The sequence below is a fragment of the Ambystoma mexicanum genome, chromosome 1p (genome assembly GCF_040938575.1).
Source record: "Ambystoma mexicanum isolate Mex_15411 chromosome 1p, UKY_AmexF1_1, whole genome shotgun sequence".
In the NCBI taxonomy this organism is placed as follows: Eukaryota; Metazoa; Chordata; class Amphibia; order Caudata; family Ambystomatidae; genus Ambystoma; species Ambystoma mexicanum.
In genome coordinates this window covers 681,523,070-681,548,227 of record NC_090921.1, presented here as the reverse complement: position 1 = coordinate 681,548,227, position 25,158 = coordinate 681,523,070, and the positions used below count along the sequence as shown (strand labels likewise).

The 25,158-nt window shown below is 45.2% G+C and overlaps 1 protein-coding gene across 3 annotated transcripts in view; it reads right to left on the bottom strand.

Moving 5' to 3' along the window:
* Positions 1–6,145: 6,145 nt before the first annotated feature.
* The window catches only part of GABPB2 (GA binding protein transcription factor subunit beta 2), a 515,551-nt gene continuing 496,538 nt past the window's right edge, over positions 6,146–25,158 (bottom strand). For 2 of the 3 annotated variants that reach the window (XM_069649775.1, XM_069649777.1), the window contains exons 8-9: positions 14,909–15,054; positions 6,146–7,572 (exon numbers count right to left, since the gene is read on the bottom strand). In XM_069649775.1, coding sequence (XP_069505876.1) covers positions 7,276–7,572; positions 14,909–15,054 — 443 coding nt within the window. In that variant the 3' untranslated portion in view covers positions 6,146–7,275. The remainder of the gene's footprint in view (positions 7,573–14,908; positions 15,055–25,158) is intronic. The other variant, XM_069649776.1, reaches the window with a different exon arrangement.

Sequence of the window (25,158 nt, the reverse complement as noted above, 5' to 3'; positions counted from 1 at the left end):
TAAAGGCGACATCTGCCCTGCCAGTCTCAAAGATTATGTGTGCAGAAGCCCTTACACAGTTCATCACAGCCTTCATTAACGCCTCTCGGACCCTTCCAGCCTCAAGTGGGCCCACCCCTCCCGAACAACTACCAGCCAATTACCACAGTCCCCTTCTTACTGAAAATCTTGGACAGAGCAGCCTATGTTCAAATACAGTACCACCTGGAAACAAACCACATCTTGGGAGTCCGACAGTCTGGCTTCCGACCAGGCCATGGCCACCTCAAAAACCAGATTTTCGAGCTCAGGGATGAAGTGAAACCTGCCCTGCTACTCCTTCCCCTATCCGCCGCCTTTTGACCTAGTTGATGACAAAATTCATTGCCATTACCCGACTACCACAGCATCAATCTCACTGGAAGCTACGACCTGGATTGCCACCTCCTTAGAAGGTACAGTCATGAGGGTCTTTGCGGAAAATTAAGCACTCTTCCAGCTCCAATCAAACATGGGGTTCCACTAGGGTCTTGTGTCTTTCCCACACTGTACAAAATATTCACTAAACCACTCTTCGACCTCTTGGGCTCCCCTGGCATAGCCACACCAACTATGGCGACGGCATGCAAATTCTTCTGCCCCTATCTGGAATCTACTCCAACGACACAGACACCCTGAGCTCAGCCTACGCGACCATCCAAGCCTGGATGGCAAAGCATGGCCTATGCCTGAATGACGAGAAGACCAAGCTCCTTTTGGTTGGACCCGCCAAGGCGCGAAAGAAAAATATAAAAAAAAAAAATAAATACTCACGATACTCCGCATTCAACAATGATGGCAATCAGATCACATCTCCCCTGCAGTAAAAACGCTTGGAGTATACCCTGACGCTACCCTGTCCCTAACTCGCCAGGTAAATGCTAAATCCTCCTCAGCAGCCTACACCACCAAATTGATAAATTCAGCCAGACACTTCCTAGCCACAGATAGCTGCCCAACGATTGCTCGGGCTGTGGTAGGTGCCAGGCTAGACTACTGCAATGTACTATTTGCGGGCACGTCTGCACATAACATACAGAAATTACAGACAATCCAAAATAATGCAACATCCCTTAATTGCAACAACTCTCAACTGCCCGTAGAGGCGTCCATTCACTCCCAATCCACTAAAGGATCAGGTTTAAGACCCTTTCCATCACCCATAGGTGCATCTCAGGATCCACCCCACTTGTCCTAGAAAATGACTAAAACCGGCTTGTCTAGGCCCACCAGAACCCCCTACACTAATCACCTGGTCCAGCCCAAATTCAAACTTAAAGCGGGAGGCACCAGCATTCCCTCCATTGCTGCCAAACAATGGATCTCCCACCCCTTGCGCTGAGGGCAGAAGAATCCAATTGGGTCTTCCACAAGGCTCTCAAAACCGGGTTAACTTAATGAAGAAATTACCTCTCTGTGTCTTTGCATGTAACATACCACTGTTGTAATCTACCGCCAGTGCCTGCATGCAACTGCTTTCTCTCAAACTGTATACTTTCTCGGCTAAAATGGCTCTTGTAACGCTGACTGTAAGCTTACTCGCCCAAATGGCCTTGATGCCTTCAGGTTTTGAGCGCTTTACAAATGCACAAATAAATAAATGTGTGCATCTAAATAAACGTATAATTTGTTTCTAGGTCACACCTCAAAGCCATACAAGCAAGGCACCCGAAGAAAATTAATCCATGAGCAACAGAGAAAGTGAGACTTTGGCGTTTTATTAAGAAAACTTTTTTATATAACAATAGTACAAAAATGTATGTACACATCTGCATTAAACAATATTTTAAAAACATTATCCTAATTATATAAAAAAGAATACTTTCTAAATGGTATCCTGTACATAAAGCTATAACGACTGACAGTTCTGGGCACTTGGAAATGCTGAAATTTAGTGCAAACCCTCATTCTGGCTGCGAGTGAGTGGAATCATTTCTGTAACAGACTGCAAAAAACCTCTTGGTGGTGCTGTGCAGTTCGGTGATTGTGAAATATTGGGAGTCTCAGCAGCCATTTTAGTTCTTCAAATCACATCATTTCTGCAACTGTGCAAATACTGTACACCTATTGTACGCTCGCACATTAATCATAGAGACTAAGTTGTGGCATTTGAATCCGTGCACTGGACTTTTGCTGGAAAAAATAGAATGAGGACTGGTTAAAAATATATGTATTAGGATCCCATAACATTGAGCAATGTATCCTGAAATGTGTAGATGCTATTGTAGCAACCCCAGATCCAAAGCACAGATCTAAAACAGTTTGCATTGGGTACCTGTGCTTGGCAGCGAGTCCTACAAAGGAAACCCCAAACCCATAGCGCCAACCTGCAGCAATATTTTAGCTGGTCTTTTTATGTTTTACCACAAACTACTGTCTTACTTGTGAATATATTATATAGAGGTCGGTCTACGTTTTTAAGCTAGCGTGTTGATGCTTTTGGCCAATTGGAATTCAAAAACAAATTCGGCCTGATAATATGCACAAAATTTGCAATCTTTCTTTAGTAGTTTCTAGAGCAGTGGGCCTGCTACTGAGTGACATCAGCATCGAGTCGTTGAATGTGGTCTCCCACGATGGAGAGGTGCCAATGCAAACTATTACACTTTAAAACGCAGGAACCAAATGGAAACGGACACTAATATACAAAGCAAACCTAAGCACCTCAACTTCAAAGTATCTTCAAAACAGACTCATGGTTTGATGAAAAGAAATGCTCACAACTAGATAACAGTAAGTGCAAAACGTGAATCTAAAAGAAAATTATCATTAGGGCTGAACAACCAACCAATCGCAACAACCACCAATCAACACCAATTTCTTGTGAGACCAAATGCGAGGTGTTTTTTTTTTCAAATGAAATTGGTGACCGATAAATGCTATCAGGCCTTCGGCCTTAGTCTGTGCTAGGCTTCAGGCGGTTGGGTTAGGATTTACTGGCTTACTGAGACTCAACAAGTTTGGAACACATTTTCAGAAGACCGGTTCAAAGAACAAGCAATGATCTGTCTGCATGCTAGCACTATCAACTGTGCTTCTTAGATAAAAAAAGGTGATTGAAGGAATAGAGAAAACAAAGCAACCAAGGACAATGAGAAAATATTGCTTCTGACATAATGCAATGGGAGAAACAGATGCAAAGTGTGACAACTAAATTTGTGTACATTTGGGACAGCATACAAAAGTCAGTCCATTTGTTGGACATTAGAGACCAACTTCCATAAAAAGTGTTAAGTGCAATGAGGCCTCTTAACGTAAAGGAACTCTATGCTAAACTAACCTGAGTCAGTGGCATAAGGAAAAAGAAAACACATGGTCAGTTTGATGCCAACAAGCTAGTATTGTGTGGTCACATAAAAAGGCATTATAGACACAAAGCAAAAAGGAAAGCTACCAAGATTCCTAGAGATGTCAGAACTGTTCATGGGCCAAAAGGACTTCCACATTAGAATTGAGACATTAAAACACTCAAAAGTAACTTACGTAGGTTTTACGTGTGTGTTGGCTATCCATGTACCTTGATTTAAGAAGGACGACTATCAGGAGAATAGTTGGGTTTGGTATATCAGACTGGGATACAAATAAGCAGTATCCAAGGGGCTAATTGACTGGCCCGATAAATGGACTAGGGCAAAGGGTCCAGAAATTAGACATTTTTCCAAGTGTTGCAAAGCAGAAGGCAACGATAGCAGGACCATCAAAGCATGCTGGAAACAATACTAAATGTAGCCATATTCTACAGAAAAATTTGACTCATTGGCGAATCCATTTTCACAGAAGAATCGCATTTCTCTGTCAAAGATCGTTGAGAAAACACAAAAATATGCTGGAATGAAGCAACAAGCAGTCTCATTTCTGCAGATGTTTTTGTTCTTCAGAGCAACAAGCTTCAGCAGTCTTGGCTATAATGAGGGGGACACAAAGATGTTAACCTTTTACTGGCATAACATACAGTGATCGAGATTCAGAAAAAGCATCTATAAGATTGCACATACAGATTAGAACCAGCAGAATGGATCTCACACACACAGCTTCCCCAAAAGCTACGAATCCAAGAGTCCTGGGGGAAAGGAGACCTGCTTCAAGGCGAATGCAAACAAAATGCAAAAAGAACAGACACCAACTTCACGGAAAATCAGAATATAGCGACCAAGCAAATACCTTCAGCTATTTCCATAAAAGCAGAAACACTTCATGACATCAGCAGGAAGCAAACAAATAATTTAAAAATCGGAGGCAAGATAGCGGAAGAGTAAGAGCTCAGCCAAACTTCAAAGTGAAGAGCCATAATGTAATCCAACAAACAAGACAGGTGACCCTAAAGCGCCCAGAGAGTTCAGGCAGCTAGGCATAATACGTCTCATTTATTGAAAGATTTTATCTTTGCCTTATCTTTTACAATAAGCAACCAGAAAAGTTGGATCTGACAGACCCTTTTCAGAAGTTGGAACAAGGTTGTGGAAATCTTTACCAGACTTCACTGGCCTGTAGGACCACCAATTTAAGCATAAAAAGCAAGATGGTGTAATGTTCTCCAGGTAAGTATACATATGCTCGGGCCCTAATACATTATCCAGTTTTTCTCTGCAATGCCAATTATCCCTAACTTTGAGCACATGTCCATGTTGGCTCATTGAAATTATTTCAGTATACAGGATTCGGATGAAGAAATTGAATCAAAATAAAGAATCCAATCAACCTACCTCAGTCAGGCACAAGGAAAAGAATGCACAGGTCCACCAGTCATGGGACAAACACACTTGTTCCACGTGCCACCAAACAAGGAGCATACATTTATGCTGGTAATCCTTATCCACACACAGCTTTTACGATTCTCAAATAAGGCAAAAGAGAACATGCAAGTGAAGCATTAGCGGATTTGTAAGAAAACCTTTTACTGGACTCCTTTGCCAGACCACTACAATTCTCAAAAGCTGATGCACCAAAGGAATCTACTGACCGCAGAAATAGCTAGCATGCGCTGTGGTACATTTTCATACACTACCAGTGATCAATGTACTGGTAGTTTCATTTAAGAGACAAAGGAGGTTCTCAGGTACTTAATGGATGTATCGAAACAGCACAAATGGTGTACTAGAAAAAAAAAAACTGATAAAAGCATGTTCTTTACACTAAGAATTCTTGATTTAAAAAAGTATGTTTGTTACAAAACGTACTGCAGGAACAAAAAACACTACTGGTCAAGTTTCGGTTCGCAAATCGTCATCACCATCAGGTGCGAGCAATCTATACAGTTGCAGCTTTTATGTTTTAAAAAAGTGAGGAAATAGCCACCACGCAGCATACTTTTGTAAAAGACTGAATAATTTCAAATAGAAAGGATAGGGCAGCCTAGAACAGGCAACCAACACTTTCCACTTACTGAAGCCATAGCCTGATGAAAAGAAACCCTGCCTAGCCGTTTTCAGTAAGTGATATCACCCTCAGTCATTTAGGCACCTTGAGTCAACACAGAACTGCTTTCAAAAAACCTCAAATAATCAGGCTCCGGATTTCAAGCAAAGGTATATTCTTGATGTTCAGCAAAAGTAAATGACGTGCATCAAACTGCTTTTGTCCTACCATATACATGTACAAAATAAGGCAACCTCCATAAATGTGCACGGTTCCAATAAACATCTGTCCCAGTGCAAAAAACAGAGCAAATAGTCCCCTCACACTTGGCAGACCACTCTCCCGATCTCCCCACTAGTCATGCAGGATAGATCTGGCACACATTCAAGGATTGTAAGAAAAATGGTAAAGCTTAGGCCTCCGGTATAATAGAAAACGTGACTCGGTTTTTGTGCAGTGCATAACCTGCACGTCAACATCCACAATCTTAGAAAAACACGGACGTCACCGTGCTAAAGTTAGAGTCTTTGACCAGGACAGTGACTAATGGTACATGTCATAACACTACCGAGCTGAACTCCTTTCTAACAACATCTACACATCATTCATACTTGTCATGGTTAGTCATGTTCACAAAGTTACCAAGGAATTACTTATTTGTCAAGTACTTGCGGTCATACTTCTCCCTCTTATTAAATCTAGCTGTACTTTCATACTTTACTATACGAACACACATCGATGTTTGCCACATACAGTAAGAGTGAATCATAAATTAAGCACAACGTTTCACCCGTATGTATTGAAAATAACATGTAACTAATTAAAGAATCATTGGGAAATAATGCATCTTTCTCGTCGAACAGCAATAAAGAGGAGACGTCCCCTTGTCTACTTACCATCATTACCTGAATCCTGCTAGAGCAGTGCAGTTTGGAAGGTGTTAACATGAGGGGGAAGAAAAAAAAACGCATCAAGGTCTGGCACTAGCAGTGATTGGCCACCCTTGTAATAAGTCAGTCTGGCAGAGCTTGCATATACAATTTAGACTCGACACCATTGCCCAACGGTGCCAGCATACAAATGAAAACTTGACCAAAGTTTCATAAAACTGAAGGGTCTTCGTTTTCTTCTAAACCTCACAGAAAGTAGACTACGCCTGCCAAAGACAACTCTACTTTAGAGTAAAGAAAATATGATTGCAACACATTTCCAGAGATCTGACATCGCTAGTAAAAGAGGTTCGTTTCTATAAGACTAGCTTCTGTCTCAATGCATTCTGGATACATTTTCTTTAGGCCTAATGCACTTTAGTGACCAAGAGGCTTGGAAGACAGATACTTCGAGGGTGCGTCTCGGAGTGACCATCAAGCCAAACATTTAATAGAAAATAAAAAAACGCAACATGTTTAGCCGTGTTATTCATAGGCCCATCATAATGGTTTGGCAAGATCCAAGTGGGCACCGCTCAGTTATAAAATAGAGCAAATAGATTTGCTAGTTCCAAAAATAAAATAAAAGTTCAGGATATAGGAGAGGACTACCAGAGGATTGACATTGAGGTTCCTCCCGATAGCCTCACCTCAGTGTGTCAAATTGGAATCAGGCTACATGTAGGATGAAAGTCTTGCTATGTACTGGAAGAGTTTATTGAAAGGAAGAATATTTTGTGTGACACTCGCTCTCCCAAAACACACCTTAATCGCGGCATACGGTCATTGGCTCGTGGTGTGAAACAGTTTGCTGTGCAGCGACCTAAAGGTAGCTTGTCGACAGAATTTGTTGCTTTCGTTTCCAGTTTCTCAAGACTGCTTCTTCCCCCTGCGTTTGTAGAGCCCACGCAGGAAGGCAGCTTCGGAGGGTCAGCACCCTGGGGGTTTGGTGCATTTCTCAGGAGTGAGCAGGTTATGTCACAGTGTCCATGGGAATGTCTGCAGAGTGCTCCATCGTCACCACTTCCGTGGTCACAGTCCCGTCCAACAAATCTGACGTTACGATGACAGAGTCCACTTCACTAATCTCCTCCATGACAGGGAGCTCGTCTCCGTTGGTCTGGTGCTGGACCATAGCTTCCAACTTTAGCCGATACTGCTCTGCTTCCTGTTCCTTCCTATGTAGCTGCTGACGATATTCCTGAGCTTTGCAGTTAGCTTCATGCAGTTGCTGCTGTAGTATCTCTCGCTCCCGTTCATCGATACTTGTCTGTGGAACAGGAAAAAACATGATTTAGCACAGTGGGAATGAGAAATTGAGGAAATTATGTGCGCCACAAACAACCACCTAGATAAAGCATGCACGGTCTCTCTAATACCAAAACGGAGAAGAAACCAACTGAGCACCTTCAATTTTACGTACTTGAATAGTGAAGCAAAACTGGAAAGAAAAGGTAATTCCTTGGCATGGCACCAAGTGAGTATTCTGCCACCCATTTTGTGAGGGGCTATGGGAAAAGACACTAGGGTGTATGGGTGGGCATAGGTAAGTGTAGAGGAGATGTGGAGGCAAGTTGTGGTTGGGGGAAAGGGCAGAGGTGAGAACAGCAGAAAATACCTACATGCCAGTTGCTTCTACTCATGAACCTCCAGCAAGAATGGTCACATCCCAAATAAATTACACTCTCAGATCGTCTTCTGACTCGGGAGGCCTGCATTTTTCAAGTTGCTATCTGTTCCACCCGTTGGGGAACAGGAAAGGCAGCCAACACAACAGGCCTAGCTGGTTAATGGTTCTGGCCCAATATTTAATCAGTCAGTTTTCACTGTGTAAACCTTAAGCCACATCCCATTTCATTGCAGGCCACATCACAAACAATGAACAAAATATTTGATAAACAAGACTCGGATGACAATTTGGGTCGACTATATAATTAATTACACTACTCCGATCAATGTCAAGAACTGGCCAACCCAACCACTGATGACGTGGACCCCCCCATGGGCACAAAAATCTCCACATGTCACCCAAACTCAGCACTGAATCAACTACACAGTACTTGGAACAAAGTACATAGACAACAATGATGCATCCCCACACAACTTACAACAGCCATGACAACCCAAAACCAACCCAACAGACCAGCCACTAGGCAAGGCATGAGCAGATTGACAGACTGCCTTCCACTCAACTACTCAAATGTGTCTACTACCAAAACTGCTACAACCTACCCCACCACGTACTCTACAACTCAATCTCCAATGGTATTAACTCATCCCTTTCCAACTCTTTGAAAGTCTACAGCACTCAAAGCATCAGTATGTACAACAGTGCTTTGAAACACAATTGCGTTGTATAAAGTGTCTTACAAATACTCAATAACAAATGAAAAACTGCTCAAAACTCATAACTACCCAAGTACTGCTCAGTCCCACACATCTCAGCTACCTATGCCCACCCCAACTAGCTCAACCAACAACTTTCGGATCCCACTCCGACACAACTTGGGAATAAGGCTTTCACTGTCGCACTCAGTTTTGGTGTTCCCCTGCAGCAAGCCCGCACCCGCTTCCAACAATCCACTCCACAAGATAATACATCCCACCAAATACTGGCAACTCCCATCTGAATAGACAACCCTGACATTGTGCACTTCAGTCAGAAGCACACATCACACCCTATGTAGCCCCCCCAATTCCAAAAAAATCAATCGCACACCAAACCTCTGCATCTCCCATACTGGATTGTGTTTTTGTGTGCATTTTTCAGAATTCAGAATGTATTGCACAAGTGTGATACACTGTATTCGCATCAGGGGAAGGGCGATTGGCCAATATAAAGTGGCTGGAATAGCAGACGAGAATATACATTCTCTGCCCGCTGTTCCAGCCACCAGAGGGCCTTCCCTGGTTGGCTCCATTTATTTATATATTTATTTGGGTGGGGGCTGCACCTCCCGCCGCCATATAAACATAAACGAGACTTAGTCCCTATGGTGCCAGCCATTTTGGATTCCACCCCACCCCCCCAACCCCCAGGGGTACGAAAGGCTTTCATGCCCCGGCAGGGGCACAGACATGGCTGGTAACTGCCCACAGCCCTTGAGATGGCTCTGGCAGTCAGCCTGTTACCGCCCATGTCTACCCCCGACGCCCTGGGGTTGAAAGACATAGTAACCCTTATTGTTTGGGATCTTAATTATTGGCTCAACTATTCAGAGTATATTACACACTAAGGGATTACAAGAACCCCTACCCACACAGGACATACACTTGACTGCTCTGAACAAAATATTGGCTATCTCCCCCCGCCGTATGTGTAAGACCGTAAAGCAGAATCTTTCTTAAAAGTACCAATTTTACAACTGAGCGCTTACGTCCATTGTTCAATAGTTTATTTTTCAAACTACGTAGGCATTTTTCATGCAGCGGGTGTTCTCTATTTTGTGAGCTGCTTGCAAGCGCTTTAGAAAGAAATTATACATACAGTAGAGGGCGTGTAGTTTGCAGATCCTTAATAGTGGCAAAGAGGCAACATAAGTTACATTTCTTTGACTTTACAGCAACAAAGCTACTTACAAACTTACCCAGGCCCACCAACAGTAGTACAGGAAGTAGAAGTGTTACTATTAGGGATAGTAATACTACTACGAACAGTTGGACCACTAATGTGGGAAGAAATACTACTGCTACCAGTAGTATTACTTTTAGAAACAGCAGCAGATCTACTTTTAGCACTACTACTCTTACTAATAGCACTACAAAACCAAAATAAAAGGGCCTATACTAATAAACGTATTGCCAATCCTTATCTCTAAATGCAAATAGTGTGAGAAATGGTGTTACGAAAAGAAGTGTTCACAAAATGATAGGTCAGGATGCTCAGGCCATTGGCCTCCCTTCCCCACGTTTTCAACACGGGGCAAGGCGGCACACTGTAGCTTAGCACACACTTTGGCTTCTCAGGCACAAGAATGCACTTCAGAACAAACACGAGTGCCTTCTGCGACAGAAGTCTCTTTCCCCTTGAATGTCTCTAATTCGTAGAATACAATGCAGTGCAAAATAATATTTAAAGTTCGCTTCTCTTGCATGCCTACACATTTGAAACGGAATAGCCTTTCCCAACCTTCTAACTTCCAGATTCACTTTGCTTTACTGTCTGAGACTTTCAAAACTATATGGCTTTGCTTTAATCCCTTAATCCCATACATGAATATTGACACTGCTGCATTCTGGTACTTTTATTTCTTAAGATCAATTCCTGTTACTTTAACATTCAGTTCTGTTTCAAGCAAGCCTTCTTGGGCATTCTATTCACTTTTCCTCTACTTCGGTTTGCTTTTCAGTGTTCACTTCACTTCTGGGGCTTCGCCTTCATTTTAGAGAGACTTCCGATATTGTGTCCATTCACACAGGGTCACTCTGTTATTTGGCTCTTATTGTATTTCAGGTATCACTTTCTTGGGTGATTCATGGTTCACCCCGGATCCCCCTCAGCCGGGCTCAGATCCTCTTAACACAATTTTCATTCAATTAGTCTCCCTCCACCGGGCTCGGACTAGTTTCATTTATTTTGTCATCAACTTTCACCTTCCTTTTTGGGCTCGGGCCACTTTCCTGCTTTACTTGGTGCCTTCCATCACGCGCTCCGCTTCTCACCTGCTCGCCCGAGTCTCTCTCGCTCTCTTTTGATCAGACTCTGCGGACAGCGTTGCGAGGTCAGCAGCTCCATCCTTTAGCATGGGAATGAGGTCAGGATCTCACCACCTGCCTATCTACATCTTTGGTGTCGGCACTGGTCCCAAGGGAGCAAGCAATTGTCTGGACCTCAACAGAATGGTCCTGGCTGCCTGAATCCAACACGTAGAAGGCACAGCTCCTGTGACACACTGCAGCCCTTCCTTCTCACTGGGCCAGCATCGCTGGACACCGCCGTCCTCTGGATTCATCGGAAAGCTCCCAGCCTCTAGGATTCTCAGCTCCAGACAATCTTCCCAGCTTGCTTTTGGTGCTTAGGATATGAAGAGGGATCCTCTGCCGGTCGCAGCCTTGCAGCCTCCCTCATGGTCTCCCAACGGCATCTGACCTTTCCTCTCAGCAGCCTCCCTTGATACACCTGTCTGAAGTTAATGGGCAGCAGGTGTGCGATTAGGGTTGGGTCTTCCAGACTTTGGCTGACTTTATTAAGGGGACAGTTGTAGTGTGTCTTAGTGGGTTTTTCATTGGTAAGCCTCACTCCTCCAGGTTGCCTCTTCCTCTCAGTACTATGCAAAAATTGGGGGCGTGTGGGGGGTGTTGTGTGTTTGAAAATACCCCAAAAAGACAGGGGGGTTGTATGGTTGTGGATAACGGGTGAGAGGGGATACCCTGTCTTGCCTAGCATATTCCCATGAGAATGCCCCTGAATCCTCTACACAGGTAATCCTCCCACACTGGCCCCACCCCCAGGGTCTGGATACAAAGGTGATGGCCGTGCCCTGGCTGCCCGAATAGAGGATTCTCTGGGTCTTAATGGGAAAATACCCCTAGCTTTCGCACAGGGTATGAATGAAGAGATCCATTGGGGATCCTTACTTTGAAGTTCACCTTTCAACATTTAGACCCATTGGGGGTTACCTTCAGTGGTTCACTGTTAACTCCAATTTCCTAATTTCACACCCTTTGGGCAGTCCAGCCAATTGCATGTGGATAACCTGCTTTGTTTCGTGTCAATTGGCCGTGTGACCATGTTTTGCCCGTTTAGGAATTCTAACCTGAATTGTGACACCGGGACCAGGTGGTCTGCCCATTTGTTGGTGCCACTTTGTTTAAAATCACCTTGACTCCTTAAGATGCTGATTTTTCGATGGAGGCATTTGCATGTTTATTGACAAAATAAATGTTTTGCTCCACACTTTGTCTTTGATCTTGAATTGAGGCACTGTCTCCCATAACACTTGGTCCCTCGTGTAATGCATTTAGAAGGAAAAGGACCTTGTGCGTCATCTGCATAGGTGTTGAAACGCACCCCATTATCTGCAATAAGGTTGACCAGTGGGATAAGACAGAGCCCTGTGGGACACTGCATAACAATGCCATCCGTGAGGATTTAAACCGAGGAAGCAACACTGAAATCGGACAGGAAGTATGAGTACCATAGAAGCCGACAACTTACAATAAGAATTCTCTCCAGACTCCATGGCAGATTGCGGTGATCAATGGTATCGAAAGCTGCAGAGATGTCAAGGAGAATCAGAACTTCCACCTCGCCACGGTCATAATGCAAAGCACATTTCATCAAGGATAGAGATCATCACAGACTCAGTACCCATGCAGGGACGGAAACCAGACGAACAGGTGGAGGCAGTTTGATTCAAGACACTTAGAAAATTCAGGATTAGCAATAGCCTCCATTAACTTCATGAGGATTCGGAGGAGCGAAATGGACCGATAGTGCTCTGCCAAAGAAGGATCAGGATGGGTCTTCTTCAAAAGTGGGAGACAAAAGGCATGTTTTAAAGGCATGGGAATCATCTCAATCAAATGAGTGGTGTAAGGCTGCTGTAAATAAGGGGAAAGCCTCCTCACGGAGGGCCTGGACGGCATGTAAAGGAATCGGGTCCATAGGGGACACCAACATAAGTTTAGATAAAAAGGTGAGGACCATACTATTGGTCATTGGTTCATACTAGAATATGCCGACCTGATTGCTCCAGATAATGGGTTGAACCGAATAGCAAAAGTTCAGGGAGCAAGACCGGCCATCCCCAACATCATTTTAAATCTTATTAAACTTTTCAACAAAGAAGGAGCTTCTATGGTCACATTGAGGAGTTTTTGTGTGCAGGACATCTGCTAGCGGCAGCACAGGATCCGAAAGTCGCCTTTTCACCCAGAATAATTCCCAGGCATAACAGGAAGCTGTCAAAATGCAGTCTGCAAAGAAATAGGCTTTAGCATCTTTAATAGCAGCTTGATAGTCTACAAGAGCTTTTTTATATGGCTGCTTGGTGCATGGAGCAAGGTCAGTGTCACATTTGCATTCAGCACCACAGCACCCTTGTTTAAGTTACCCAGGAGCAGCCAAAAACCACAGTGCTGAAGGTTTTGAACAGCTGAGAGAAGATTTTGGTTATGGAGTAGTACCAGCCATGGCATCCACCAACGTAGTGCAAGGATCCAGTTTGTCAACCACTACTCCCTTATGAGTTAGAGGAAGTAGTACATTTGCAATAGAGACTGAACCGATCTCACCCCGGGGGTGTCCGTTATGGATGGATTTCCTAGGTTCATGGTACGAGGTCTCAAGGGGAATCGAAAAAGGAAGCAAAAGATGATAGGACCATGGAAAAGGCTTAAAAGTATTTAACACACTACTTTCAGAACAAATTAAATAAAGTGTGTTCCCTAGGTTGTGGGTGGGGAGAGGATTCCTCAACTAAAAAGATGAATCTGCAAGGACAACTATTTGCCTGATTCATGGAATTATTTGAGTGAAAAACGCAGATTTGTGTGCCTTTCTGCCCGAAAATCCTTGTTTGAAGTATGGGGATTTTCAGGCAGAAAGGCGCGCAAATCTGTGTTTTTCACGCAAATAATTCCATGAATCAGGCAGTATATTTTTTGCCGATCAGCAGGATTATTAGGCTGCAAGATAAAGTCGCCCAAAAGAACAAGTTTAGGATAGTTCAGTGAAAGATCGTCCGCCAACTGGGCTAATTGACTCACAACATTAGCCAAAGATTGAGAAGGTGACTGATCAACCATTAGGAAGTGAATAGAGACATTAGGTGAAGGCTGTAACCTAACCAAAATTAATTCACAGGGCATATTTTGGTTCAGGGGAATGACAGCCATTCAGAGAGGACAGAAGAATTGAGGCTAAGCCACCCCCCGCCCTAGGTGAGGGTCTGTCCAACTGCACAATACTATACTGTGGGAGGGGGTGGCAGGGGTCAGCATCTTCACATCAGGGTCCGGATGTCGAAAATCATGTTTCCATCGGGCACATAATATCGGGGGTAAGGTCCCCCAGCAGAAAATAAATATCATTGCGATGGGGTACAGCAGATCTAGTGTTAACCAGGATCCCCCTCAGCAGTTCAGCACCTCCCGCAGTGTCTCTCAGAACTCTGGTTCGGCACATTATCAACCATATTATTTGTAAAGGGCTCATTACATTACACTGTTCGAATTGGTTCCAGAGGTAGAGACACCCTGAAACCCGGGGGCCAGTTACCACATGACAGAGCCAAAGACGTCAGTTAATCATGGGTAAAACACTGCAGAGGAGCGGCTTCTTAACGAGGAAGCAGCAAAGGCTAATTTTGGCAAAGGTTTGAGGCCCAAGGCCCGTCCAGGTCCCGGACGGGCACAGACGAGCTTGCATTTAGCACACCTTTGGCGCATTGTAGGTGCACCCACTGCACCAGTTCACTGCACGGGCAATCCCTGCGGCACAAAAATGCCATGAAGGGAGCAATTGGGTTGACGCACCACCCAAGAAATGGAAGGCAGACTTCTCCTGACCAAAGTGCAATGTTGCTTTACACGGTACATACATTTACAAAAAGTAGCTATTACATGAAATACTACACACCATAAACCACACACCAAGCTCTCACCTTATTTTCCTCAATGTTATTCACATTTTCAAATTTCTGTTTCTTTGCAGGTGGCTGTTCCTCCTCTTCCTCGTCATCCTCATCATCTACTTCCTCCTCCTCTATGATTGTCTCTTCAGCAAAGTGGCCAGCAGGTACGGTTAACACTAGGAACAAGACCAGTACACAGTATTAGAGTGCTGGGAAAGGGGCAGGGAGAGGCAGAAAAGTACGCCTGAACACATTCAGAATTTATAGGTCACCCATTTGAAATGGTTCTGGAGCGAAGCTACATTCAACCAGCCAGCAGTACCGCAGCGTCATCTCAGTTTCAATAACCTGACACGAGATTAAGTAGATAAAGGGGCAGAACAGAACTGGTAGAATGGCACTCTCAGAGACCACTTTCTGGAATACATGTATTCAGGAACAAACTACACTGAATTCTGAATGCAATGTAGCCTTGTACAGCATAACCTCTGCCATTTTTACAGTTTCTCTGTAATAGGGACTAAGAAGAAAAGAGGGGGAATTTAGTGGGTGAATAATAAAATGTACTTACCTGTAACTAGTTCTCCAGAGTGACATGCATTACTTACCGTAAAAGAATTTCTGATGATTGTATCTGCTTATATTCACATGCTGTGCATATGGTCCGACATCATCCAGTGGTAACCGCAGAGTATTGCATCTTGTCTTTCGGGGGACCGAAAGGGGACGTCGGCATAGGCGTGTCTGAAACATTATCCCTATCGGGACGTGTGTAGTACCCAAAATCCCTCACGCACCGAAGTCCCTCCGATTGTATTTTTTCTGCCATGAGGGAGCCCAAGGCTATAGTGAGTGAGTACATGAAGAGAGAGAGTAGTAAGAGGTCTATGTTCCTTCCACCCCAAGCGGGGAGGCAGGTAGGGAGCATGTGAATCTAAGCAGATACAATCATCAGAAATGCTTTTACGGTAACTACTGCATGTCTTCTGATGCTTGTTAATCTGCTTAGAATCACATGCTGTGCATAGACTAGCGAGCAGTACCCGGAGTTGGAGGTGGGTTGTGGGAAGGAACAGTAGAAAAAAGATGTCTTAGTACTGCTTGTCCCACCTGAGAATCAGACCTAGAATGAGTGTCTAGGCAATAGTGTTTTGTAAAGGTGTGTACAGAACTCCAGGTTGCCGCTTTGCAAATGGGAACATTTGCAATGAATGCTATGGATGCCCCAGTGCCTCGAGTAGAATGTGCTCTAGGCTTGAAGGGCAGTTCTCTCTTTGCAAGAGTGTAACACAGTGTGATGCATTTGACAATCCACCTTGATATTGCCGATTTAGAGACAGGGTCCCCTTCTCTACCAGCTGCCACTGAAACAAATAATTGTTTAGTTTTCCTCAGTGGTTTAGTTCTATCCATGTAGAACATGACTGCCCTGCGCACATCTAGTGTGTGAAGGCTTCTTTCGGCCATGTAAGTAGGTCTCTGGAAGAACATGGGTAGTTCGATTGACTGGTTCACATGGAACTTTGAAATAAATTTCGGCGCAAATCTGGGATGAGTGCGCAGAACTACTTTATCTTTGTGGACTGTAACAAAGGGGTCCAAGACCGAGAGGGCCTGTAGTTCGCTAACTCTTCTGATAGAAGTGATAGCTACTAGAAAGGCTGTCTTGTAAGTCAGGTCTTTCAGACTAGCTTTATGTATAGGCTCAAAAGGGGGTCCCATGAGCCTAGTTAAAACCACGTTTAGATCCCACCCAGGGGCTAGGTGAGTGATGGGGGGGATAAATTCTTTTAACCCCTTCCATAAAGGCTTTAATCACAGGTATTTTCCACCACGACACCTTTTGCTGTGATGTGGTGTAGGCTAACAACGCCGCTAGGTGAACCTTTAAGGAATTGAAGACTAACCCAGAGTCCAACAGATGGGTTAGATATAACACAATGTGTGAAGGCGAGCAATCGGTGGGATCGACGCCCTTGGAACTGCACCAAATGACAAAACGTTTCCATTTGCTGGCATAGCAATAACGTGTATTAGGCTTTCTTGCCTCTCTCAGTATGTCCATGCATCTTTGAGGGAGTTGCAGATGTCCAAACTTTATGACTTCAAGAGCCAGGCTGCTAAGTTCAGAGTTTGTGGGCATGGGTGCAGAGTCTCCCCCCCTGTCCTGAGACAACATGTTGTACGGGCAGGGCAGCTGGACTGGTGGGGAGAGGGACAATTCCATCAGGTGCGCGAACCAGGGTTGGCGAGCCCACATGGGAGCCACCAGAATCGGATCGGTTCTGGGGGTACCTGGAGGCGTAATCTGGGCATTGGGCGTTCTCCTGAGTAGCGAATAGGTCGATCTCTGGAAACCCCCATTCTGCGAAGACGTTGGATACAATGTCTTCGTGCAGACGCCATTCGTATTCTTCTGCCAGAGGAAAATCTCTGCCGAGTACGTCTGCCAGAAGATTGAGTTCCCCTGGAACATGTTGGGATATCAGGAACATCTTGTGTTTGAGAGCCCATATTCCAGATGTTTTGGGACAGCTTGGATAGCCCTGGAGAGTGAGTGCCCCCCTACTTGTTCAGATAATACATTGCTGTTGTGCTGTCGGTTAGGACCAGCACTGTCTTCCCTTGCAGTTGCTTCTGAAAGGCTTTCAATGCTTTGAACACTGCTAGTAGCTCCAGTAGGTTTATATGGTTGGACGCTACCTGAGGGGACCACACTCCGTGCGCTGTCTGTTGAAGCAGGTGAGCCCCCCACCCTCTCAGGTGAGATGCGTCTGTCGTAAGAGTGGCTTCCACTGCAGGGGTGGTGAAGGTTTTCCCCTTCAAGAGGTTCTCCCTTGACCACCACTGCAGAGAGAGAACGAGGGCTGGCGAGACAACTAACAGATCTTCCCATTGTCCGCTGGCCTGACACCACTGGCTGTTGAGCCACTCTTGCATGGGACGCATGCCGTCGCCTCTCGACTGGCTACATACTGAGGAACTTGAGAGAGCATGTTCTGAAACCTCTTGCTGGAAGGTAAGACTAGACCGTCTTCCGTGCGAATTAGAGCCCCCAGGAACTGTTTTACCTGGCTGGGGACTAAGCTGGATTTCTTTTCGTTGATAGAAAATCCCAGGCTGAACAGTAGGTCTACTGTCTTTTGGGTGTTCGAAAAACAAACGTTGAACGAATCCCCCGTGATGAGCCAATCGTCGAGGTAAGGGTAAACTGGAACTGAAAGTCTGCGCAGGTGTGCTGCTGCCACTGCCAGGACCTTGGTAAACACCTGTGGCGCCGAGGCTATGCCGAAGGGGAGTACCTTAAACTGGTAGTGTTTGTCCTGAATCACGAACCTTAGGAATTTTCTGTGCGCTGGCAGCATTGAAATATGAAAGTATGCATCTTTCATATCCAATGTTGTCATGAAGTCCCTTTGTTTTAGCAATGGGATCACCTCTTGAAGTGTTACCATGCAAAACTTTTGGGGCTTTATGAACTTGTTCGCCGGGCGTAGGTCTAGAACAGGACGCATGGTGAGATCCTTTTTGGTACAAGGAAGTATACTGAATAAATACCCTTGTTTACCTGAAGAATCGGGACGGCTTCTATGGCGTCCTTTCCCAGCAGCGCCTCCAACTCTTGGACCAGGATCTGCAGATGTTCCGGTGAAAGGCGTCGATGTTTCGGCGGTCTGAACTGTGGTGGTCGGGCGAATTCCATGCAATAACCGTGGGCGCCCGTCTTTAATACCCACTGGTCTGAAGTTATCCCCTCCCATGCCTTGAGGAAAGATGTTAATCACCCCCCCCCGACCGGGGAGACATGGGAGGGGACCTGAACTTGGTGGTCATTTCTGACCCAAGGTTGACGCACCTCTGGAATTGGAGCCTCTGCCTCTATTCTTTCCGCGCTTCTGCCGAAATTATTTTGAGCGGCGCGGGCTTGTCCTCGAAAGGACCACCGAGAATTGCTGCCCCTCTGAAGAGGGTTTTTGGAAAATCTGGTGCAGCGACTTAATAGTCTCATGCTCCTTCTTGGCTGTCTCCAACGCATCGTCTACCGCCTTCCCGAAGAGGTTGACCTATTCAATGGGTTTATTGATGATGGATGCCTGGGTCTCAGGCCTGAAACCCGACGTGCGCAGCCACGCGTGTCTCTTTAGGAGAGTATCCTGTGCGAGAGACCTGCCTGCTGTCTCTGCGGAGTCCAAGGTATTCTTTACAACATTTGCATTGGCAAGTTTGCCCTCAGAGACAATGGCGAGAAGCTTGGCTCTGGTTGCTTCCGGAACTTCCTGGATGCCTTCCTGGAGTAGATTCAATTGGGCGTCGACATAGCTTGCCAGTAACGTCGTGATATTGGCAATCCGGACGGTATAAGCAGCCGCCGACGTGACCCGTTTGCCTAGGGCATACAACCTTTTGGACTACTTGTCCGGGGGTGACTCTCCCGTGGCAAGGGGAACCCCCTGCTCTCTTGCGAGTGTTGGTCACTACCAGCAAGTCCGGGATTGCGTGTCCTTTGATATAAAGCGGGTCGGTGGGGGCGGGCCGAAAGAGTTTTTCGACCCTTAGATTCACAGCCCTAGTCTGAGCGGGTGTGAGTAAAGAAGGGGCCAGCCGTCTCTTTACAGAGCTCAAGAGAGGAATAGACTGGCTTGCCGGAGGCTTGTCATTAATAATGTTTTCCGCGAAATCTTGTTCAGGCAATGCCTCAAGAGTGGCAATTTTAAAGAATTCCGCTGCTTTTTTCAACCTGTTGTTGAAAGCCATTTGATCATCCACCGGGGGAGCTTGCCGAACCGGTGTGGATGGGGAAGAGTCGAGGCAAACTATATCAGAATTGTGATCGTTCTGCTGGGGGGTCCTCCCAGTTGCCTGTTGCGCCTTGATCTTCCCCATAATTGTCCAGAAAAGAAGTCTCCTCTTCTTCTGTATAGATGTCTCTATACGTGTCCTTCTGGACATCTTCTTGATAATCAACATAGTGTTGAGCATCTAGGTGTTGGGCAACTCGTGTGTGAGGGTTAGGGTCTACCCGAGCTTTTTTCGGCAGAGGTTGATCAGAAGCCCCAGAAGCCCCGAAAACCTGCTCCAGCCGATCCATATACCCCTCAAATTGTTCCGTAGTCCACTTGGATGACCCAAATGGACCAAGCTGAGCAGGAACAGGGTCCTCGGCCATAAGGCGTTCAGAGGATCTCCTCAGGTGCTTGAGAGGGGTACCTGGCTCTCTTCGTAAGAGTCCTCAGGATCGTCTTCCAAAACAGTGGAAAACCTTTCGGCGGATTGGCCCATACCGTAGAGGACTACTGGTAGTTAGAGGCCTACTTGTAGTTAGAGGTCTACTCGTAGTTTTCGGGCCTGCACAGGCCTTGGAAACCTTGAAACTTGTCGAAGTTTCTTGTTCAGAAACTTCGGCGTGTGTAGTTTGGGGAGTAGCGCCTTTGTTATGTTTATTAAGCCCAGTCGTCATACGCTGCTGCGGATGCGGGGAAGGCTTCGGATCAAATCGATCCGATGGCGCTTGCGCCTTCTTCGACAAGGTCGTCGAGGAGGGTGCTTGGGTTGTGTGTTTTGTGCGGTGCGATTGTACGCCCCCGTCACCGGGTGTGGTCCCTGTAGCAAGACCGGAGTCGAGCCTGGAAGGGTCGGGGACTGGCGTGGCAGCTCTAGAATGGTCCACCTCAAGGTCTACAACGTCCGCGTTGGACGTTTGGTCATCCGATGTACCCCCCCTCACTCTCGGCTGGTGTCACGGCAGGGGAGGGAGGCTCCACGCGTGACATATCGTTCGCGGCCCACTGCTTCAACCGGAACTCCTTAAGGGATTAGGTTTAGGAGTTTATTGCTGAACACCGCTTTAGTGCTCTAGGGGAAGACAAGCGTACACGAAGTGTGCTCGTCTTTCCACGGATATCTGACCCTTCAAAAGAGGGCACAATCTAAATGGAGTCCTTTCCAAAGCAGAAGGGAAGGGTGACCAGACCAAAAAGGAAAGAAGTGGAAAAGAGGAAAGACATCATAGCAGTATGGCAAACCCAGAGCCCACTCTCCCTACTGTGTAGGCCGGCCAGAAGGCCCGACCACGTGGAGGTCCGAACGCCGGATCTTAGGTGCCGGAATCCACAGCCGTAGACGGTACCCCCGTAGTCTTTGTCGAAAATGTTCTTGACAGGCGAAGTGACTTAATGGGGATTAAACGCGACAATTCGGTAAGATAAACAATGTCTCATGAAGAGCTCCGCTATAGGGCGACCAGTTATCTGGGCGGAAAAAACAATCTGAGGGACCTCGGCGCCTGAGGGATTTTGGGTAACTACACACGTCACGATAGGGATAGTGTTTCAGACACGCCTATGCCGACGTCCCCTTTCGGTCCCCCGAAAGACAAGATGCAATACTCTGCGGTTACCACTGGATGTCGGACCACATGCACAGCATGTGATTCTAAGAAGATTAACGAGCATCAGATTGGTATATTATAGATTAGATTCACATGCACTGGGGAGGAAGAAGTGAATTGTCTTTAATTTGAACAGTGCCAACATTGAAAATAGAGATTTAGTCGGAAATTGCCCTTTCCCTTTTTGATAGGTGGCAAACCATTGTAACCTTGGGCTAGCTTTCATTTAAATAAGGTAAGTTGCTTGTTTTCTAAGGGAAACTATGAAAAAAAAACACATGCCAATATTAAAAGGATTATTTCTAAAGCATGTGTTAAAATAAATATTCACAGTGAAAGAAAATCATATTACTCTATTCTGCCCCTTTTGTGTATTGTTAGCCTTGGAATCCTGCAGGAAGTAAAATTGTGAAGGTCAACCATCTCATTTAGGTCCATATGACAACTGAGACCAAGGCAGATAGTTTAAGCCACACTCCAGGAGATTGTAAGATATGTTTGTAACAAGCACTATACAGCATTTAAAATTCACACTGCCCGGCAGATGGGAAACTACAAAAGTAACTTGTTTCATTTCAATTGCGATCTTCCAGAGATCCACATGCTTAAAATGTATTACAAACCAGTAGAGCAATAGAGGACAGGTGGGGAGGGAGCCATAGAAGAGTAAAGTTCCAACTCTAGAAGAAGATGGGACAGCGTTGCTTGGCTCACTGCCAACTCAGCCCTGGCATCAGATTGGCCTAGTAGTGTCAGGATTTAAATCACACTCTGCATGCCAGGGGTCAACCTCCACCCCAAAGGTGGTTTAAATGCCCACCTGTGGCAGGTTTTGCGGCAGGGAAAAGTGCTGTACCCGAAGCAAGGCTCTAGAGAAAGTTGGGTTTTTGCTTTCGTCCAAGAGAATCTACTACCCGATAGCACTCGACAGTCTTAAATTAGTCAGCAATATTGTCCCGGGTCTCCCTTCTAGGCGTATCTATGTACCAATGCTTATTACACTTGTGTGTATGACAAATATTAGATGCAATCAATATCTTCCCTACACAGTTTATCACAAGTGTTTGCATTTGCAATATAGTGTCTTTTAGACTCTCAAAAAGAAACCTAATACTATCTCACTTTTAGAATATATGTCTATTCTCTTGTAGAGATAATACACCAGTGTGAGGCAAGATTGTATGCAGTAGTCTTTGGGTTCACTACAATAACATTGACCTCCTGGCAATAAGGACCCAACCTTTGGTATAAGTCTGAACTACACAAGTTGGTAGTGTGGCTGAGCAACCTGGCTTATCTCAAGAGGGGTCAATGTGAGCAGTAATGTTGTGAAGCAAAGTTTAACAGTAGTTATTCAAATAAACACTTACACTAAAGGTTTCTTGATAAAACTATTTATTTCACAGTCAGTTGTATACGCCTTCTTCAGAAAGGAGCAATATATGTAACAATTAAAATACACTTCAAAGCACACTCTTAGTTTCTCTAAATCAGATGATACCCATTGGGGATGGCACACAGGCACTTCCTACAGCCACAGGTGCCTTAAATAGCTAGGACACTGGACATTGATTTATCACTGGTACATTTAGAGCAATACTGAGTTTGGTGTAAAAGACAGAATAGAGGAATAAAACAAAGGTTAAATCATTCATAAACTTTTAAGTACTTTTGAAAACCTTCCAATGTTCAGTAAATTAACCCTTTCCTGGGGAAATGAAAGCATAGAGTTAGAGGTAAGAAGAGTTACTCTGTGCCAGGACAGCCAATGTTAATTGCACAATACCAAGGGAAGCTGAAGATGTTCTTTGCAGGTAGGTAAAAAGTCTTGCACAATGTTTTTAGAAATGTTTGTAGAATATAGAACCCTTAAAGGGCCACAAGCTGGGAGGCTTGTGTGGAGCAAATCTTTAGGAACTCTGCAAGGTAACCAAGACAGGTCTCAACTGAGAGCAAGTAAGGCTACACAACAAGAGGTAAGTTCTCTAAGACTTTACAGTACCACTGGGTTCTGTTCCTGTACAGCTCTGCAGATCCTGTGGTTCCTGAGCCTCAGTCGTGGGGACTTGAGAGAGGACGTCTGGGGACTACTACTCTGTAATGGGACGGTCAGCGGCAGCAATGGGAAAACTTAAATTCAGCAGTCCTTCTGTGTTTCAGCTGTGTGGACAGCAAATAGCAACACTGCGGTTCTCGGATACCACTTCAGACTTTCCTTGCTTCTGGGGTCCAGCACTCTGTTGAGGTGGCTCAGGCTTGGTCAGTCATGCATCAGGGAAGACTGGAGGATCTTCCTAGTGCTCGGGTCCGACTTAAAAACAACGCACACAATCTGGTGTTCCTCTCCCTGGCACTTTGGTTCCAGCAGCAACAGCAGCGGAAATACAACCAGCTTCGAAAGGAGGGCCGGACGGGCTTACTTTGGAGTTGATTGATCCCATCAACTAAAAGGGAGAAGTTTTCCTTGCAGGGCTTCTCTAGTCGAGGCGAATTCGGAGCTTCAGCACAGCAGCAGGGCTTCACAGGGCAAACCAACAGTCCAGGAGTTACAGCAGGCGTCTCTTCCAAGTTCTTCTTCGGATTCCTTCGTCCAGTGGTCGACTCTACCTTCCAAGCCAAAAAGCCTTGCCTTTTATGCAGGTTTCTCCCATTCATTCCAGGCTAGCTGCCAATCACACAGCAGGGTGGCTCTTTGTTGGACAGCCAGCCGGCCAATCACCTTTGGGTACATTCTTGTAACCAGGGGGATTAAGCACAGGGAGTATCGAGCACCTCCCTCACTTCCTGCCAGACATACTGGAGCCAGAGGCGGGCTTCACTCGTGAATCCCGCCAAAGGCAAAATTGAAAAAAAAGAGACCAAACTTGGTTTGGCGCGCAGAGTACATTTCAAGAAGGATCTTTCCAACAAGAAATGGCAAAAAAAGAAGACCAGGGCCATTTTGACAAAATGGGCACCCATGGGTGCTTTACTGCAGCTGCGAACGCAGCCCGCTGTAAAAATACATAAAGGTAGTAAAAAGTAAACCAACTAGCATTAAAAGAAAAATCGTCAAACAATGTACATTATTTAGTAATGGAGTAGTAGGGTAGATAATCAGCATCCTTCTCTTCTATTTACTTATGAAATGTTAAAAGCACCTGCTAGCAATCAACAATGTCTATATAGCAATAGCGGCCTGTACAACGTACAATCATACTCCCAATTCTGATGCTGTGGATTTGCAAATTAGGGTACAGGTGAGGTTATACAGACCAAACACGGGATAACCCATTCAGTGGAATGGGGAAAACCAGTCAAAATGTCCATGGCTTATATGGGCAGTTAATTAGAACAACCTAGAAACGATCTGCAGCCATGTGTCAAAAGAAATTACAGGTTAAACATTTTAAATCCTCCTGCAAGGATTCCGCTCTTACCTGTCCTCTGTGCTTTGAGGGTGTCACTTATACTGGCCAAAGTACAAGGGGCAAGACAGGTTATATGTGGACTCTATACCAAAACTCACCACCATAAAACGCAGTGCTTCACCAGCACTGGGAAAGTTGAAAGGCTAACTTAACAAAAATAAATTGTGGTGGCTCTTAAAGGTTCTCCCATGGACAATAAAAAATGTGAAAAAGTGGTTAAAACCAATCATTTAACATCCCCACCCCATCAACGCACAAAAAAAACAAAATATTGAATTTGGATAAACTGGCAACATGACAATTTTTAGCCCAATGAGAGGTTTTACTTGTCTCAGGGTGAAGGCCTCTTAAAATGGTTTGCTGCTCGTTTCAAAGGCAGTTCCAGCTTTGTAATTTAGCTCTGCCTCCCAATTACGTTTGCATAAAAAAATAGAATTTGGGAAAATTGTCAAAGTTCCAATATTTAAGTCTAATGACTAGAA